General features: G+C 44.7%; 1 protein-coding gene across 2 annotated transcripts in view; it reads right to left on the bottom strand.

Annotated features, from left to right (window-relative positions):
- Window positions 1-6,528, bottom strand: part of SLC22A16 (solute carrier family 22 member 16) — a 42,644-nt gene extending 36,116 nt beyond the window's left edge. Inside the window, exon 1 of one of the 2 annotated variants that reach the window (XM_026511641.4) lies at window positions 6,406-6,528. In XM_026511641.4, coding sequence (XP_026367426.1) covers window positions 6,406-6,458 — 53 coding nt within the window. In that variant the 5' untranslated portion in view covers window positions 6,459-6,528. Of the gene's footprint in view, window positions 1-6,159; window positions 6,345-6,405 lie in introns of those variants that run through there. The other variant, XM_044388817.3, reaches the window with a different exon arrangement.
- Between the last annotated feature and the right edge of the window lie 9,228 nt (window positions 6,529-15,756).

Genomic DNA, 15,756 nt, shown 5'->3' with positions numbered 1-15,756 from the left:
TGCCCACCACAGGGGTGAACACACCCCACTTTGAAGACTATCACAAGTTGGCAAAGCTAAGCAAAGTCGGAGGGGTGGTGATGTGAAGTTATCAAGCTGGCTAGCCCTCCAAGTCCTCAGGGATGACTGCCAAGATGGTACATGGCCCCCATTCCTCACTTCTCATAGAACCCCATGTAGATAAAGAAGTAAGATGGGATCAGTTTAATGGGTTGTGGCTATCAGGACACCACATGCCAGAGCTGGCCACAGTTTCAGAATTCAATTCCGTATCTGGCACTGGCCCCGGCAGCTAGCTCAGAAAAGAAAAACGCAAAGCTTAAGGTAAGCAAAAATCAAGTGACTTTTTTCTAGCAACAGAGAGGGAGGGAGAACAGACAAATACTATTCTCAGGGTCTTTGGGGGATGGGCGACCAAGAGAAGAGCCTAGAGCCCTGAAGCTTGAGGCCTTGGGGCTAAAGGTGAGCCAACTCTGTTTTTCCAGAAAAGGTGCCCCTGCCCAAAGAAAAACCATCAGAAATCTGCCTAGTCCACACAGAGAGGCTAGACAGGAACAGCAGGCTGGGAAGACAAGCCCGACTTGCTGTGACTCAGAAGATCCCGAGAGGCTAAGATCACAGCGGAAGGGCGGTGCTGGAACCCTCAGCCCTGCAGGTCACTAGCCCCCCGGGCAGAGGCTGCCAGATGTCACGGTAGAGCCCCGGGGTCAAGGCTCTGCCCATGGCACACACTGAACTACCTGTGAGCACCTGGCAAGGCTGGTGGATCACCTGCCCCCAGGCAACAGGCTTGTGAATTCGGAAGCTTTTTCTTCCCTTCCTGGCAATCCCTCAGGAAGCATTTCCCAGCCGATAAGGATGATCATTAGCTAGAAGGGCCCTATTAGAGAATTCCATCTGAGCAGTTCTGCTGCCATCAGGAGGATTCTAGATGGGCATGTTCTTGCACAGCAGAGGTTCCCCCATTTCCCTCACAGAGTTTACACCTGTTGCTTGTGCTGTACATAACACCTTATTCGGCCTTGTCCTTGTCACTGTGTGTTGGATCATGCACTTTAGTGTCTGGGTTGGTAACTAAATAGATTCATCCCCTGGAATGGCTCCACCATTGAAAAGTTCACATTCTGCTGACCACAACTTCCCATCCTCCCAGCTCCCCCAGTCCTTCCCACTGACCGCACATCCCCAGCACCAACCAGGTGCCCGGTCTTTGGACCCCACCAGCTTCTCTAGTTCATTGCCGCCTTCCTGGCTTCAATTCCTTCCCCAGCCAGCCTGAACCCCATAGTCAATGCTATAGCTACCTACACACACACGCACACACACTCCAACAGAGCACCCACCCTGGCAGGCCTCTGAAGCTAGGATTTGTTTTCTCTGTCCCACCCCTAGTGATATGGCTCAGGACATCTGAGGTAGGATCCAGAACTCTATACAAGCTTAAAATGTTTCCTAAGAGATTCTGATATGGATGAGAGACTCTACCCTAGGAAATTGAATTCTCTGGCTGAACAATCTGTTGATACAAGATTTGACATTCAAAATATTTAACAATCGTTGTGGAGCAACTGGAACTTTCATAAACAGCTCGTGAGGGTATAATGTGTTATAACCACTCTGCAAATCTGTCTGGCAGCTGACCACAGGCACACTCAGCAACAGAGTGTTTCCTCTCCCTGGTATGTACCCAACAGAATGTGGGTACAAAACTCCTGCCCTTCCATTCTGCAAAGTGACCTTCCTAACACCTGAACTCCTTAGCATGCCATACAAAAACCTTCTTGGGGATGATTGTGAGCTTCTCTCTCACCTTCCTTCTCTCACCCTCATACTACACCTTAAAAGATGTAGACAAGAAAGACTACGCAGGATAAGCCCAACCTGGAGACAATCTAAATGTCTATTAACAGTAAATGAAAAGTTGTGGAATATTCGTGCCATGACATACTCTACACCTGTGAAAATCAACAAAGTACTGTGACATACAATATGGGTGAACCTCCCATATATGATATTGAACAAAAGAAGCCAGACCAAAAGTACATGATTTTTTACTCTGTTTATATAAAGTTTAGAAACAGGGAAAACTCAGTCGGGTGGCTAAGTTAGCTAAGTGTCTGCCTTTGGCTCAAGTCATGATCCTAAGGTCCTGGGATCAAGCCCCACATCAGGTCCCTGCCTCTCCCTCTCTGTCTGTGCTTGTGCTCGTGCGTTCTCTCTCTCTCTCTCAATTAAATAAATAAAATCTTTAGAATCAGGCAAAACTCACCTATGGCGGAGGACAGTAGTGAGTGGGGGAGAGGGAGGGAGTAGTGCTTGGGAGAAAGCATGAGAATGGGTGGTCCAGCAGTGGTAACATGGCTATGTTCACTTTATGATGATTCGTCAGGTTGTAAATTATGGCACATAATTTCTGTGTATATGTAACATATCAATTTAAACATTTTATATCTGCAAGACCCAGAGAGCAGGAAAAGTATTCACCAATGCCCTGCTGAGGCATGATTGGAATGGGTACCAAGTCACACCCAGTCTGTCCATATGGTGCCTACCAGCTGGATTTCAGCCCTGGATGGCAACCCAATCGAGATTGACAAGGAGGCGTCTTGCTGAGCAATACATTATTTATCCAAATGCCTATTAAATGTCTCAACCTGGAATTCCCACGAGGAACTCAGTACACTCTCAAATCGATCCAAGCCCCAAGCCTGCCCCACCTGGAGTGTAACTGTTTTTGAGTTTGGGACACCATCCTCTACATAAACCAGAAATACGGGGCATGGGGTGGAAGGCCAACAGGTCCTTCCCACTTCTCCTTCATAACCAGGAGGTCCCATTAATTCCACCTGTTAAAACTGTCCAGGCCTCCCTGCTCACACACGCCTTGCCTCAGCCCAGACCCTCCTTATCTCCCACCTGGGCTCTTACCTGGGTCTTCTTTGGGCTCTGCCCAAACTCCTCCCCTTTCAACATACCTTCTGTTCTGCAAAGTGACCTTCCTAATAACCTGAACTCCTTAGCATACCACACAAAAACATTCTTGGGGATGTTCTTCTCTCACCTGCATACTTCATACTCCAGGAATAATAAACCACCTATCAGTCTCCAAACAATCCATGCTAGTTCACATAACTATGCTTTCTATGTGCCAGAAAGGTCTGAAATATCCTTTCAATTGAAACTTCCCTTTCCCTGTTGCAAGGATAACTTCTTGAGGAAACAAGACCCTACTTCCCTAGGCATCTAGCACTGTGACATATCACTCTGTCCCTTACAAAGATTGTTGTCCATCAGGTGTTATCCACGGGCCCAACGTAAGGCCCCTCCAGGATAATACTTATAGATACAACACACCACTGGGTTCACAGCTAGAGAGACACGCTAATGGAAAAAGAATCACACAGACGCATAGGCAGAAAACCCAGAAGCAAAGAAAAACAAAGATGACCAGAACCCCCAGAAAATGGACCCATGTAATTTGGGTGACAGGTGAAGAAATTACTTTCAGTCCTTGATTTATATCGTTCTGTACAAAGAAGCACAACTGGTGGCATCCCACCATGGTTAAGAGCATGGACTCCAGACCCAGACTGCCAATGTTTGAATCTTGTGTCTGTTACTTATAGATCCTTAAACTTACTCCTTAACCTTTCTGTGCCTCAGTTTCCTTATCTGAAAAGTGGGTTGTTCTGGGAATGAAAAGAGTGCATACATGTACAACACTATGGCACACTGTAAGTGCATAGAAGTGCTAGTTATTATGATGTTCCTAAGGGGAAGTCAAAAAGGAAGAACGTAAACAGCTTCATATATTGAAAACAAAACAAACAAGGCAAAACAAAACTACCTATGTCCATAGGTGTGAATCAGCTACAAACTCCACATTCCAACTCTGATATTTTAAAATCATTTCTCTCCTTAAACCAAGACAACTTGGGGACCCAGGTTCTTAGATTATCCCCGCATAGATGCCTGAGTGTGTTTCCTCAATTCCCTGTCACCTGGACCATAAGCCGACATTTATGGAACTTCAGTATGGCTGCAGAACAAGACCTGGAATGGCTTTTTAATTCTTCGGTCCTGCTTTCCTCTCTTAAAGGTGATTAGGATAGTGCTTTCTCACCCTAGAAATGACTAATGAGAAATGAAAGATAATTAGGTTTCCCTACTTAACACTTTCACTAGGTTTCCTTAAAAGAAGGCTAAATAACAAAATACAATGACCTCCGTTTTTTACTTATAAACAATTAAGAGCACAGTTAAAGCAAAAATCAGAGAAAACTGGGGGTCTTGTGCTCTGGTCACACTGTTTTCACCTTCTCCTGTAAGCATTAGCTTGTTACCCTTACCTTGCTACATGCTGCTTTCACAAGGCAACTGTTCCCACCAGGATCAGGACCCAGGTAACAATAATAGCCATGCTTTGTTGAGAACTTCCTGAATGTTAAGACTTTTGTGTACATTATTAGGGCCGGCTAAGAGTTGTCTCCCCCAATCCATTCTCCTCTTCTCCCACCATGGAGAGCTTCATTTGACCAATGTGCGTGAGGACAGTGGGAACAGATGCCTCAAGCACAGAGAGAGGGCCCCATGCTGTGGATGGTGGAGCTGCCTCACCCACTTGGGTCCCTGGATGATCCCATGGGACAGAACCTACCCTGAATAGTTACCAGAGTGGGACAAACTTCCAACTGAGGGATCTCTTTCTTCGCCAAAAACTAACATAATGACCTGAGTTAATCCCTAAAATACAGAAGGGAAGAATGGTATTAGTGCCTCTTATCTCATAGGGCTACCATAAGGATGTAAGGGGAGGCTGCATGTGGAGTCCTTACAATAAATATTTGGAGTACTATTATTACCCCCATTTTACAGATGAGGACGTAGTAATTAAAATGCTCAAAACCATACAGTTAATATGTGGTAGAGCCAGGACTGGAATTCAGACATCCAGCCCCAGAGCTGACTGGTAATCCCAATGCTATTCTGCATCAAGAAGGATAAACGAGATAATATATAAAGACCCTGGTGGAACCCTGGGGTTGGTACCTAATTGTGCTCAGGAGAGCATCATGGTTGAGATCGTGGGCTAAGCTGATGGGCATCCAGTGACATCCAATCCTGCCCTGCTATTACTGGATCTGTGATGGAGGCACAAGCCCCGCTTTTCTCATGTGTAAAATGAGTGATACCACTGATCTCATGGAGCTCTAGTGAACATGTAGAAAGAGCTTCTGACACAGCCAGGCACAGATCCATGTTCAATAATACAGGTCTCAGGAGGAAGCAGTAGAGAGCCTCTTGCCCCTCCTCCCACTGCTCAACTGCTTTTTTGGGGGTGGGGGGCAAGGAATAATAACCAACACTTGTGCAACTTTCCAACTTGGAGAGCAGCACCACATCATCTCTTCACTACAAGCCTGGGAGGGAGGTAAGGCAGGAATGATTGTGATTCCCATTCTGTGGATAGGAAACTGAGGCACAATATTCCCAGAATCATATTAGAAGTAAGAGGCAAGCCAGGATTCAGACTCGGCTCTGTTCTCCTCCGATTGTCATGCTGTATTGCCCCTCGGACCCAGCTGCCTCTCCTCTGAAAACGTTCTGGGTCAGAGGAGCATTTCTCCATGAATGAATAAATGAAATATTTTAATGTCGTAAATAATTTAACAAATGAAAGGAGAGTGTCAGGTGGCTCAATCTGGGTCCCAGTATATGGTGTCTGTGGGTCCCTGGCCCCACCAGCCTCAGTTTCCCAATCATTAAAATAAGGATGCAAACACTTCCTCTGCAAGGGCATCAAATGAAGCACTGTGTGTAACCACCTGACACAATGTACCTGGCACTTACTAGGTTTCTATAAATGGCAACAAAATCTGACCAACGGTTGTTCCTGGGGCAATACCTGCCAGGCACAGAGGGAGACCCTACGGGGCGAGCTGGACAGCAGTCCTCCGGGAAAGTGAAAGAGGAGCCGCTTTGGCGGACCAGAGGAACGGGCCGCCAGGGACAGGCACTCCTCTACTAGGGTGACCCGGCGTCTCTGGCCGTGCCTGGGGACTCCGGCTCCCGCAGAGGACGCACCCGGGTCCCACCCGCCGCAGCAGGCAGGCCGGCCGGGGCCCGCACCCACCACTCCCGAGGCTGGCCCCGGGGCACCTCTGCTCGCTGGAGGGGAAATCCTGGCGTCAGAGTCCGAAAGGACGAGGCCAGGTCGGAGCCAGGAGTCTGGATGAGGGTCTTCCGACTGCCCCACGAAAGTAGAGGGAGTGGTTTTCGGATCACTAGCGCTGCGCGAGAACTCCACTGCAACGGAAAGAAACAGACCCCACCGGCGCGTCCTCCACGTGGCTCCCGCTCCCCTCCGCCAGACCTCCTTCCTCCTCCCCACCCCCAACTCCCTACCTGCCGAAGTGCCCCACGTGGTCAAAAATCAGCTCCAAATTGTGGGACCGCATGGTGCCGCCGTGCACTGCGCTCCCAAGCTGGACACGCTGAGCTCGCCGAGCGCCCGGGGCCGCGGGCACCGTGCCCCGCTCCGCCCCACCCCGCCCCGGCCAGCCGCGCCCCGGGGGGCCAGCCCGGCAGTCCTTGTCCCCCCGCGCGCCACTGGGCGCGGGCCACGCACGGGGCCGGGCTGGCTTCCTCCGTCCCAGACACTGTCTTTCCTCCCCGCCAGCGCAGTCTCCTGCTTCTCCCCGCCGCAGCTGTGGCCCGGTCCCTGGTACGCTGTGGTTCCGGGAGCCCGCCGTCGAGCTGGCTCCCTCCCCGCCGCCCCGTCCGACCCTCAACACGCACCGCGTCCGCGTGGTCGCCTCTGTCTCGAGACAGCCCAAGGCAGGAATGCAGAGGCCCGGGTTGGGTTTGGAGGCTACAAGAACATAGCAACTTTGAAAGGACGTGCCTTACAAGCACGGCTCTTAAACTTGAGTGCTGACGGGTGTACCGCAGAACTTGGTTTTCCACGCACATTTCTGGACTCCACTCTTGACCAGGACAAATACCGCTTTCGGAGAAGGCCAGCAGTTTGACGGCCAGGACAGGCTCTCCAAGAGCAGAGCATAAAGAACAGATTTTGATGACCCTGAGGAGTGACAGGATCTCGCAGGACTGTGTTCCAGCATCTATGTTTCCCAAAGGGCAAAGGAACTCCCTGGGTAGAGGCTCAAGCAGAACAGTAGCAACAAGAAACGTGGACTCCAACAGGATCTGAAAAACAGGGGAAAGCCCACTCCCAAAGTACTCCCCTCACCTACTGGTATATTCTAGAGACCTCTCCTCTGTCCGTTAAGGGTTAGGAGAAATTGTATTTTCAGTCCATTTATGGTGTTTTTCACTGATCAGAAGTGGTATTTTTTATTTTAATGAAGTCAAATTCATAAATATTTTCCTTTAGAATTTGTGATTTTGTAATTTGTTTAAAAAATTCTGCTTTACCATGAGGTCACAAAAAATATTCTCTTACATTTTCTTCTAAAAGTTTTGGCTTTTGGCTTTTCCCATTTAGGTCTTAAATTCACTGGAAGAGATTGGTTTAAGATGGAGATCCAGTTTTGGTTTTTTTCCATACAGATAAAACATTGTCTCATCCCCATTTATTGTACTCTAGCCTTTTCTCTGCATTGCCACCGTGTCATCTATAGTTTCTATTTATGTATGGGTTTGTTCTGGGCTCTCTAGATCTGTTCCACTGATCTGTTTCTTTTTCCCTGTGCCCATGTGTCTTTATTATTATAGTTTTATACAATCTGCTCCAACCAATCTTTTACTACTACTCCAAAATAGCTCTTATCAAAGTCACTGTGATCTCCATGTTGCCAGATCCAATGGTCAATTCTCAATCTTTATTTTATTTAATGCCCACTGTTAAAGAAAAATTATTTTAAAAGATATAATCATGACTTGCATAGAAATATAAAATGAACAAGTCAGTAACTTTATTTCACTCATTAATTAATAAGGGAACCAATAAGATGTTACAATCTGTTCAGAGAAGAATTCAATGACCCCCACATATAAAAGCAATAAGGAATGCTAGTACAAATTTACAAATAGATGCAGAAATGGTCTATCCAGCAGGCAACTGCATGTCACCGATTCCACCAATGCATCAATTGCATGCCACTAAACACAATTCATTTCTATGGATAAGAATCATTTGCATTATTATCAGTTTTCTACAACTTACAGAGTCATAAAATAGTTCAAAAATAATAAAAAATGAAGATAACCCCAACGAGTATTCCAAAAAAAATTTTTTTCCCATCTCAAAGTGTTTCACAATGTTTCCTGCTACCACAGTATCAGTTTGTCTTTCTTAAAACATCTTCCTTGGCACCTGTGCTTCCCCAGTCTCGTGATTTTCCTCTTACTTTCCTGCTTGCTGTTATCTCAGTCACTTAGATCCTCCTCCTTTTCCTATTTTCTCTAAATGTTGAGTGCCCCAGGGCTCTGAGCTCTTCTCTTTTTACATTCTCCCTCCTTAGCATAACGTAGTCCCAGAGTTGGCCATACAGTCCACAGGCCAAATCTGGTCTGCTACCTGCTCTAGCGAACGAAGTTTTATTGGAACACAGTCATGCGCATTCCTTCATGTGTTGTCTATGGCTGCCTTCATACGGCAATGCCAGACTTGAGTAGTTGTGGCAGACTCTGTGGTCCACAAAGCCTCAAATATTTACTATCTGGCCCCTTACAGAAAAAGCCTGCCAACCCATGATCTACTCCTATGGCTTTCAAAACATACATTAATGACTCCCAGATCTACGTGTCCAAGCTGACCTCAGCCCAGGACTCCAGACTTGAAAATACCACCGCCTTCTCCACACCTCGTCCACAGGTCTAAAAGGCACCTCAAACTTACCGTGACCACTTTCATTCTCACTCCTCTCCAGCATTTCCCATCTTAGTAAATGGCACCTCTTGCACCGGCTGCTTGGGCCAAAACCCCTGATGTCTTCTTTTATCCCTCTCTTGTTTTCACACGCCACATCCTTTTCCATCAGAAAATTCTGGTTGCTCTGCCTTAATGATAGAGCCTGATTCTGAACACTTCTCTCTACCCCCACTGCTAACCTTCTTGTCCAAACCATCATCTCCAGCCTGGATTATGCCACATCCTCCTAACTGGTCTCCATGCTTCCTCCCTTGCCCCACACACGTCCTTAAAATATAATTCAGAGTAAGACACTCCCTCCCTTAACAGTCTTCTGTCACTGTTAGAATAAAACCCCAAATCCTGACATGGCCCTGTCCGCTCCTCTGACTCATCTCTCACCTTCTTCTCAACCACTACCCCACTCCAGCCTCCCTACTCATCCTAAACCACACCACGGTCCCCACACTTTTACACTTGCTATCCCCTCTACTTGAAACGTTTCTTTCCAGTTTGACTTTCTATTTATTTATCAACTTAAAAATATGCCCCTCCAAATAAAATAGCTATAACAATAAAAACAAACAAATCATCCCCACCAACAGTCTGGAAATTTTTCTAGAACTTTATGGAGATATAATTGACATATAACATTGTGTCAGTTTAAGGTGTACAATTTGTCTTATCACTGGAAGTCTATACCCTTTGACCACCTTCACCCAATTCTCCCAACCCCACCCTCACCCCTGGAAACCTCTACTCTCTGTTTCTATGAGTTCAGTTTCCTCCACTTAAGACTTTTGTCCCCAAGGAGCCACAGGGCTCATTTCCTTACTTCAGTCAGGTCACTATTCAAGTGTTGCTTCTTCTGGAATATTTCTCTGCTCCTCCTACAACATCAGTCCTCATCACTCGCTAGCCCCTTACTATGCTACCCTGCTGTATTTTTCTTCAGCGGAGATGTATATTTATAATTTGATATTACTGCTATAAAATATAAACTCCATGTGAGCCCGGACTTTGGCACATAGTAGGTGCTCAGTAAGTATGTGTTGAATGAATGAATGAGCATAATCCAAACGCAGGAATAATGAAACAAAATTTAAGTGATTTCCTAAGAGCACCAGTTTCTCCACACATGAATGGAAGAAGACTAAGGGCCTAGCTCAAATTGTACCCACAGCTTAGGCAAGTCTTCAGATTTCCTTAAGAGGAGCCCGCTAACAATACACTTGCCCTCTTAGAAATCCAGTGAGATCATTTTAACACAAATACCGGGAAAATGTATTTCTTTGAGTAAGTGGAAAGGGGACAGACGAATAGGAAGAGGAGAAAGGCAGGGGCCCAAGAAAAAACAATGTTTGTGCATCCTTCTAAATTTAGATGGATTACTTCTTTAAGTGGGTGACTTGGAATCCCTGGCATGGGAGAAAATATTCTGATGTCCCGTGGATTCATGGCTTCCAGGTCCCAACCCTCATCTCAGCCTGGACTTTCTCCTCAAAGTTTCCTTAAGGCTACATCTAGGTCCCTAAGAGGTATCCACAAATTGGAGAGAAATCAAAGAGCAAATGGTGATTAAGTTAATTGATGGGCAAAGAGTGACCCACAGTGGCGCCTGGGTGGCTCAGTTGGTTAAGTGTCTAACTCTTGATTTTGACTCAGGTCATAATTTCAAGCCCCGTGTCAGCACCCCGCTGGGCATGGAGCCTGCTTAAGATTCTCTCTCTCCCTCTCCCTCTGCCCCTCACCCCCCCAAACTCATACACACATGCGCACACGCTCTCTTTCTGTCTTGCTCTCTGTCTCTCGAAAGAAAGAAAGAAAGAAAGAAAGAAAGAAAGAAAGGCCAAGAACCTAATTATAAAATGTTAAGTATACATCAGATTGTAAGGCTAGTAATAAATGTATGGAAATGGATTTTCTGCCCATGGCTAAGAAATCACCAACGCAGCAGGAAGGGGATTTGGTGTGGTGGCGGACAGGTAGCAGCCCACACAGTTCTTGCCAGAGGAGGTTCGCAAGCCAATTCTCACAGGCTCTGTCCCACCGTGTCCTCCCCATGCTCTGTCACATGCTACCCAACTGAAGTCCTTCCACAGCAGAGCCCCCCCGAGGGGAAATTGTGGAATAAAGCTTGTCTTGGCACTATCTCACTTCTCTGACCACACTTCCCTCCAACTCCAGGGACCCCAACACCTCTGTCCCCAGGGACTCCAGGCTGGAACTCGTCTCCAAGTGCCACTTCCATTCCCACCCCCACTTCACTCTGTGTCCCACCTACATGAAGCCTCCCAGTGAAAACTACCTCCTCTTCCTCTGTCAAAACCCTACTGCCCAGGGCTTTTTTTTTTTTTAATTAGGAAAATCACCTTTATTATTTTTGAAATGTTCTAATACTCAATGTAAAAACCATGATAGTGGCTTTTTCACAACTTCATAGATTATAGAAAAATGACTTTCCACATTCTTTACAGAAATCTACCCCCCAAATCAGACAGGGCTCTATGATGGCTGAAACAGGGCAGGAAGGAAGGAGAACTGCAGCTCCCCAGGCAGCCAGAGGGTTTTTCTGCACTTTGAAAGTCCAGGTTGAGTCCCAAAGAGCTGTGACCCCTCCAAGGGGGGCTCAGTCCATGCACATCTGTGGCAGACTGAGGCAGGCTCTGTCCTGATGGCCAGCAGCCCACAGAAGGCCTGCAGCATGGCACTTGTAGCTGGAAGGCCATAATCAGGGCAGCTTGGTGAGAATGAGAACAGGAGGCAGGCCGGCAGCTCAAATCTCTTTCTTTAAAACATGGTCGGGAAGGAGACTATAGGCACTGGCCAAAGAGGGCTCTCGCCTTTAGAAATCTCGCCTCTCACTCACCGAAGATGCATTTGTTAAATAGATATTTTAAAAAAAAAATCATGGGCACCTGGGTGGCTCAGTTGGTTAAGTGTCTGCCTTTGGTTCAGGTCATGATCACAGGGTTCTGGGATCAAGCCCTGCGTCAGGCTCCCTGCTCATTGGGGAGTCTACTTCTGCTTCTCCCTCTGCCCCTCCTTCTGCTTGTGCTTTCATGTTCTCTCTCTCAAACAAACAAAACCTTTTTAAAAAATAAAATAAATTAAATTAAATAAATCAGAAAACAAACATGTATTTCCATTTCAGCTGCAACCAGCAGTTAGTAATTTTTAGAAAAAGATGACTTGAGTTGCTCATTGTCAAGTTTGTCTATTTTATCGGGTCTCCGCTCCTTCCTTTCTCATCCATGGTTGGGACAGAGGGGTTACAGTTGTAGCAGAAGGCTGTTTGTGGATTTGAGAAATCATGACTCTAGATAGAATTTATGCTAACATTGGGTCCCCTGTCAGAAAAAATACCTTGGCTCCTCCACTGCCTTTGAATGATGATGTCCCTGGCATTTCTTATCCTTAGACTTCTCTTCTTGCTCCATATTCTCCCTTGATTGAGCAGATTCATCAGTATTGGAACCCAGAAAATACCACCAAAACTACTTGATAAAGTCAAGCAGAGCCACAACAAGAGGGAGCACTGACTTGCCAGAGTCCCAGTAGCGCTCAGAAGGGAAAGGGCAAGAACAGGTGAAGTCCTGGAGTCTGTTTTCAGGCAGGTCTTTCCATGGGATTGACCGGGGTTGGAAAAAGATCTTAACATATGAGTTTAGGACTGGAGAACACAGAAAGGTAAGGATTTTGAGGCAAGGTGTTAAGAGCCCTGGGAAGTAACCAGTCCTCTTGAGGGGAATATTGTTAGTGCTGTGGCATATGTTAGGCATATGTAGAAGTATAGGTTAGTAGAGCTGTGATAGCTATAAATGTTGGTATAATAATTATATCATTTTTTGTTAGTTCTTGAATAATTATACATTTGGGGATGAAGCCTGAGAGGGGAGGGAGGCCCCTGAGTGATAATATAAGTGCTAGGAGTAATGAAGTAATAAGTGGTAATTTATTTCATGTGCGGGATAGTGATAATATTGTTGTAGATGAGTTATGTATGAATAGTATAAATGTTCCGAGGGTTATTATAATGTAGATTGTTAGGTTAAGAATTATTAAGGTTTATATTATAATATAATTATATTATATTACATATTATATATCATATAATATAGATTATATATAGTATTATAGTATATAGTATATAGTATTATATATACTATATTATATATAGTATATATAGTATTATCTATACTATATTATATATAGTATATATAGTATTATATATTATATATAGTATTATATAGTATATAGTATATATAATATTACATATTATATATAATTGTTATATAGAATATATGATATAGAATTATTAAGGTTTATATTATAATATAATTAATATAATTATTAATGGTTATTATTAATGGTTTATATAATTATTATTTATATAATAAATATATGTATATGATTATTTATTTTTTAATATATATTAATATAATATATGATTGTATTAATATTATATAATATATTATATTTTATATATTTTATATAGTATATATTGTAGTATATATTATATCTATTTTATATTATATATTATACATTTTTTATATAATATATTATATTATAATTATTGAGGATTATATACTATAATGGCAGCTATTCAGCCTATATGGGCAATGAAAACATTGAAAAGTTGAAGAGTTTGATATTCGTTTAAATGCGTTTGGGAAATTCCTGAAATGAACACTAAGGTACTTGTAACTTTTCTCTTCCTTGGCAAGAGTTTTCTGGAATAGTTAAGGCATGTTAGTGAAGAGAGTCAACTAGTAAAATTATGTCAATGTGAACAGTCAACCATATAAAGGTAGATGGTTTCAGTTCTCATCACCCACCTACAGGCTCCTCCAACCTACTCCTCTCTTAATGAGCTGTAGACCTTATCCCACCTCTCTACTGGACAACTTCATCTGGTCATGCCTCAGATTACCAGAATAAGCTCTAAAATTCCCAGGTAAATAGGTCACACCATCAGTAAAATCCTTTTATGACTCCCTGGCTTTCCAAATGAAGTTTTATCTTCTCAGCATGGCCTCCAAGGCCCCCAGGACTGGAATACTCTTACCTCTCAGGCATCACTTCCAGTCATAGTCCTACTCAACCCCTTTGCTCCAGAATTGCAGGCCTCCATTGGATCCCACAACGCAGGGTGCTCACTCACACACCACACCTTTTCCCACGCTGCTACTTTAGACTGGAAAACTCTCCCCACCTCACCTACTGGCTAAATCTACTAATCCTTCAGGACGCAGCTCAGGTCCTTCTTGATGCCTCATCCTTGCTGACAACCAAATGAAGTTCCAACTCCTTTCTCCAGTTTAAAAACGTGGAGTCAGAACCACCACTTACCACCTGGGTGATCGGGGGCAAGTTATTTAATCTAAGTTTTCTTTTAAGCACTCTAAGTTTTCTCTTGAAGGTAATAATAATGCCTACCTGATCATGAGTATTAAATGAGATCAGTGTTTCCCCAACTTTAGCATCTAACCATTGGTGACCACCTTCATGATAACTGCGTATCTATATAAATTTATAAATGCATTTTTACATGAACTTCAAATCAACTCACACTTTTAAAAAAGATTTTATTTATTTGAGAGAGAGAGAGAGCATGTGAGCACGAGCAGGGGCGGGGAGGAGCAGAGGGAGAGGGACAAGCAGACTCCACACTGAGCGCGGAGCCTGATGTGGGGCTTGATTCCATGATCCTGAGCTCATGAACCGAGTGGAAACCAAGTGCCAGATGCCTAACCAACTGAGCCACCAAGCTGCCCCTTGACTCACAATTTTTAAACTAGTTTTTTAAATGTTTGTTTTAACTGTACTGTGTGTATTAATCAGAGATTAGTACTGGAAACTGAAACCTCTCTAGGTATTTCAAATGGAAAGGGATACAATAAAAGGGATTGTATGCTTTCAGTATTGTGAGAAGGGCTGGACAAGTCAGGGGCCACAACCTGAGTATCGGACTCAAGGCCACACCACTAGAGTTTCATCCCAGAGGTCAGGAAGCTGCTGCAGCCACAGCACAACTGCGTCGTGCCCACTTACAGGAGGACTGAACTGGGAATGTTGCACAAGCCCAAAAAGACAACATAGCCTATGTCGTTGCCCAGCTCACCTGATATCCACCCAGAGGAGACAAAGTAAAGCATGAAGTGGGGGAGGAGAGACATGGGGCAGTGTCTAAGAAACAAAAATAACCCTGGTTTTTGTCAGCCCCAAATATCTTTACTGCCCTTATGATAACCTTTCTTAAAAGGGACTTTTCTTTCCTGACCCCCATATTCCCTCTGCCTCCATTCCCACCTGCTACTCCCCATTCTCTGTAGCCTCCTGGGGCAACTGCCGCTGGCCAGGTGCTACAGCAGATGGGGGAAAGTTTAAGGGAGTGGATGTTTATAAGATATAGTCCTTCACTTAGTAGGTATTTGTTTTATTTGTGTCTGCTCTGTGTGAGGGGGCAAACACAAGTTTAAGTTGTGATCCCTTACCCTAAAACCTATACACACACACACACACACACACACACACACACTTATGAGCCAGGCACTATGCTAAGCCCTTAACATTCATTACCTCACTTACTTCTCACAACTCTCTGAGATCAATGCTATTCTCATTTTCATCTTCAGATAGGAAAAACGAGACTCCAAGAGAATAAGCAATCTGTTTAAGGTTGCCCACACTTGAGTTGCTGAGCCAGATTCCAACCCAGCTCTGTCTTACTCCAAAACTATTGCTCATAACCATGACGCTGGCACCGCTTGTTACAAAAAGTGCAGAACTGTGCAGAGCTACCCTTAAAATGGCTGGAGTGGATATCTGGTGACTTCAAGCCACCAGTTTCCCCAACCTCCCCAAGAAAGCCTACAAGT

The sequence above is a fragment of the Ursus arctos genome, unplaced genomic scaffold, assembly GCF_023065955.2.
Source record: "Ursus arctos isolate Adak ecotype North America unplaced genomic scaffold, UrsArc2.0 scaffold_13, whole genome shotgun sequence".
NCBI classification, from domain to species: domain Eukaryota; kingdom Metazoa; phylum Chordata; class Mammalia; order Carnivora; family Ursidae; genus Ursus; species Ursus arctos.
This window is presented reverse-complemented; position numbering and strand designations above follow the sequence as displayed.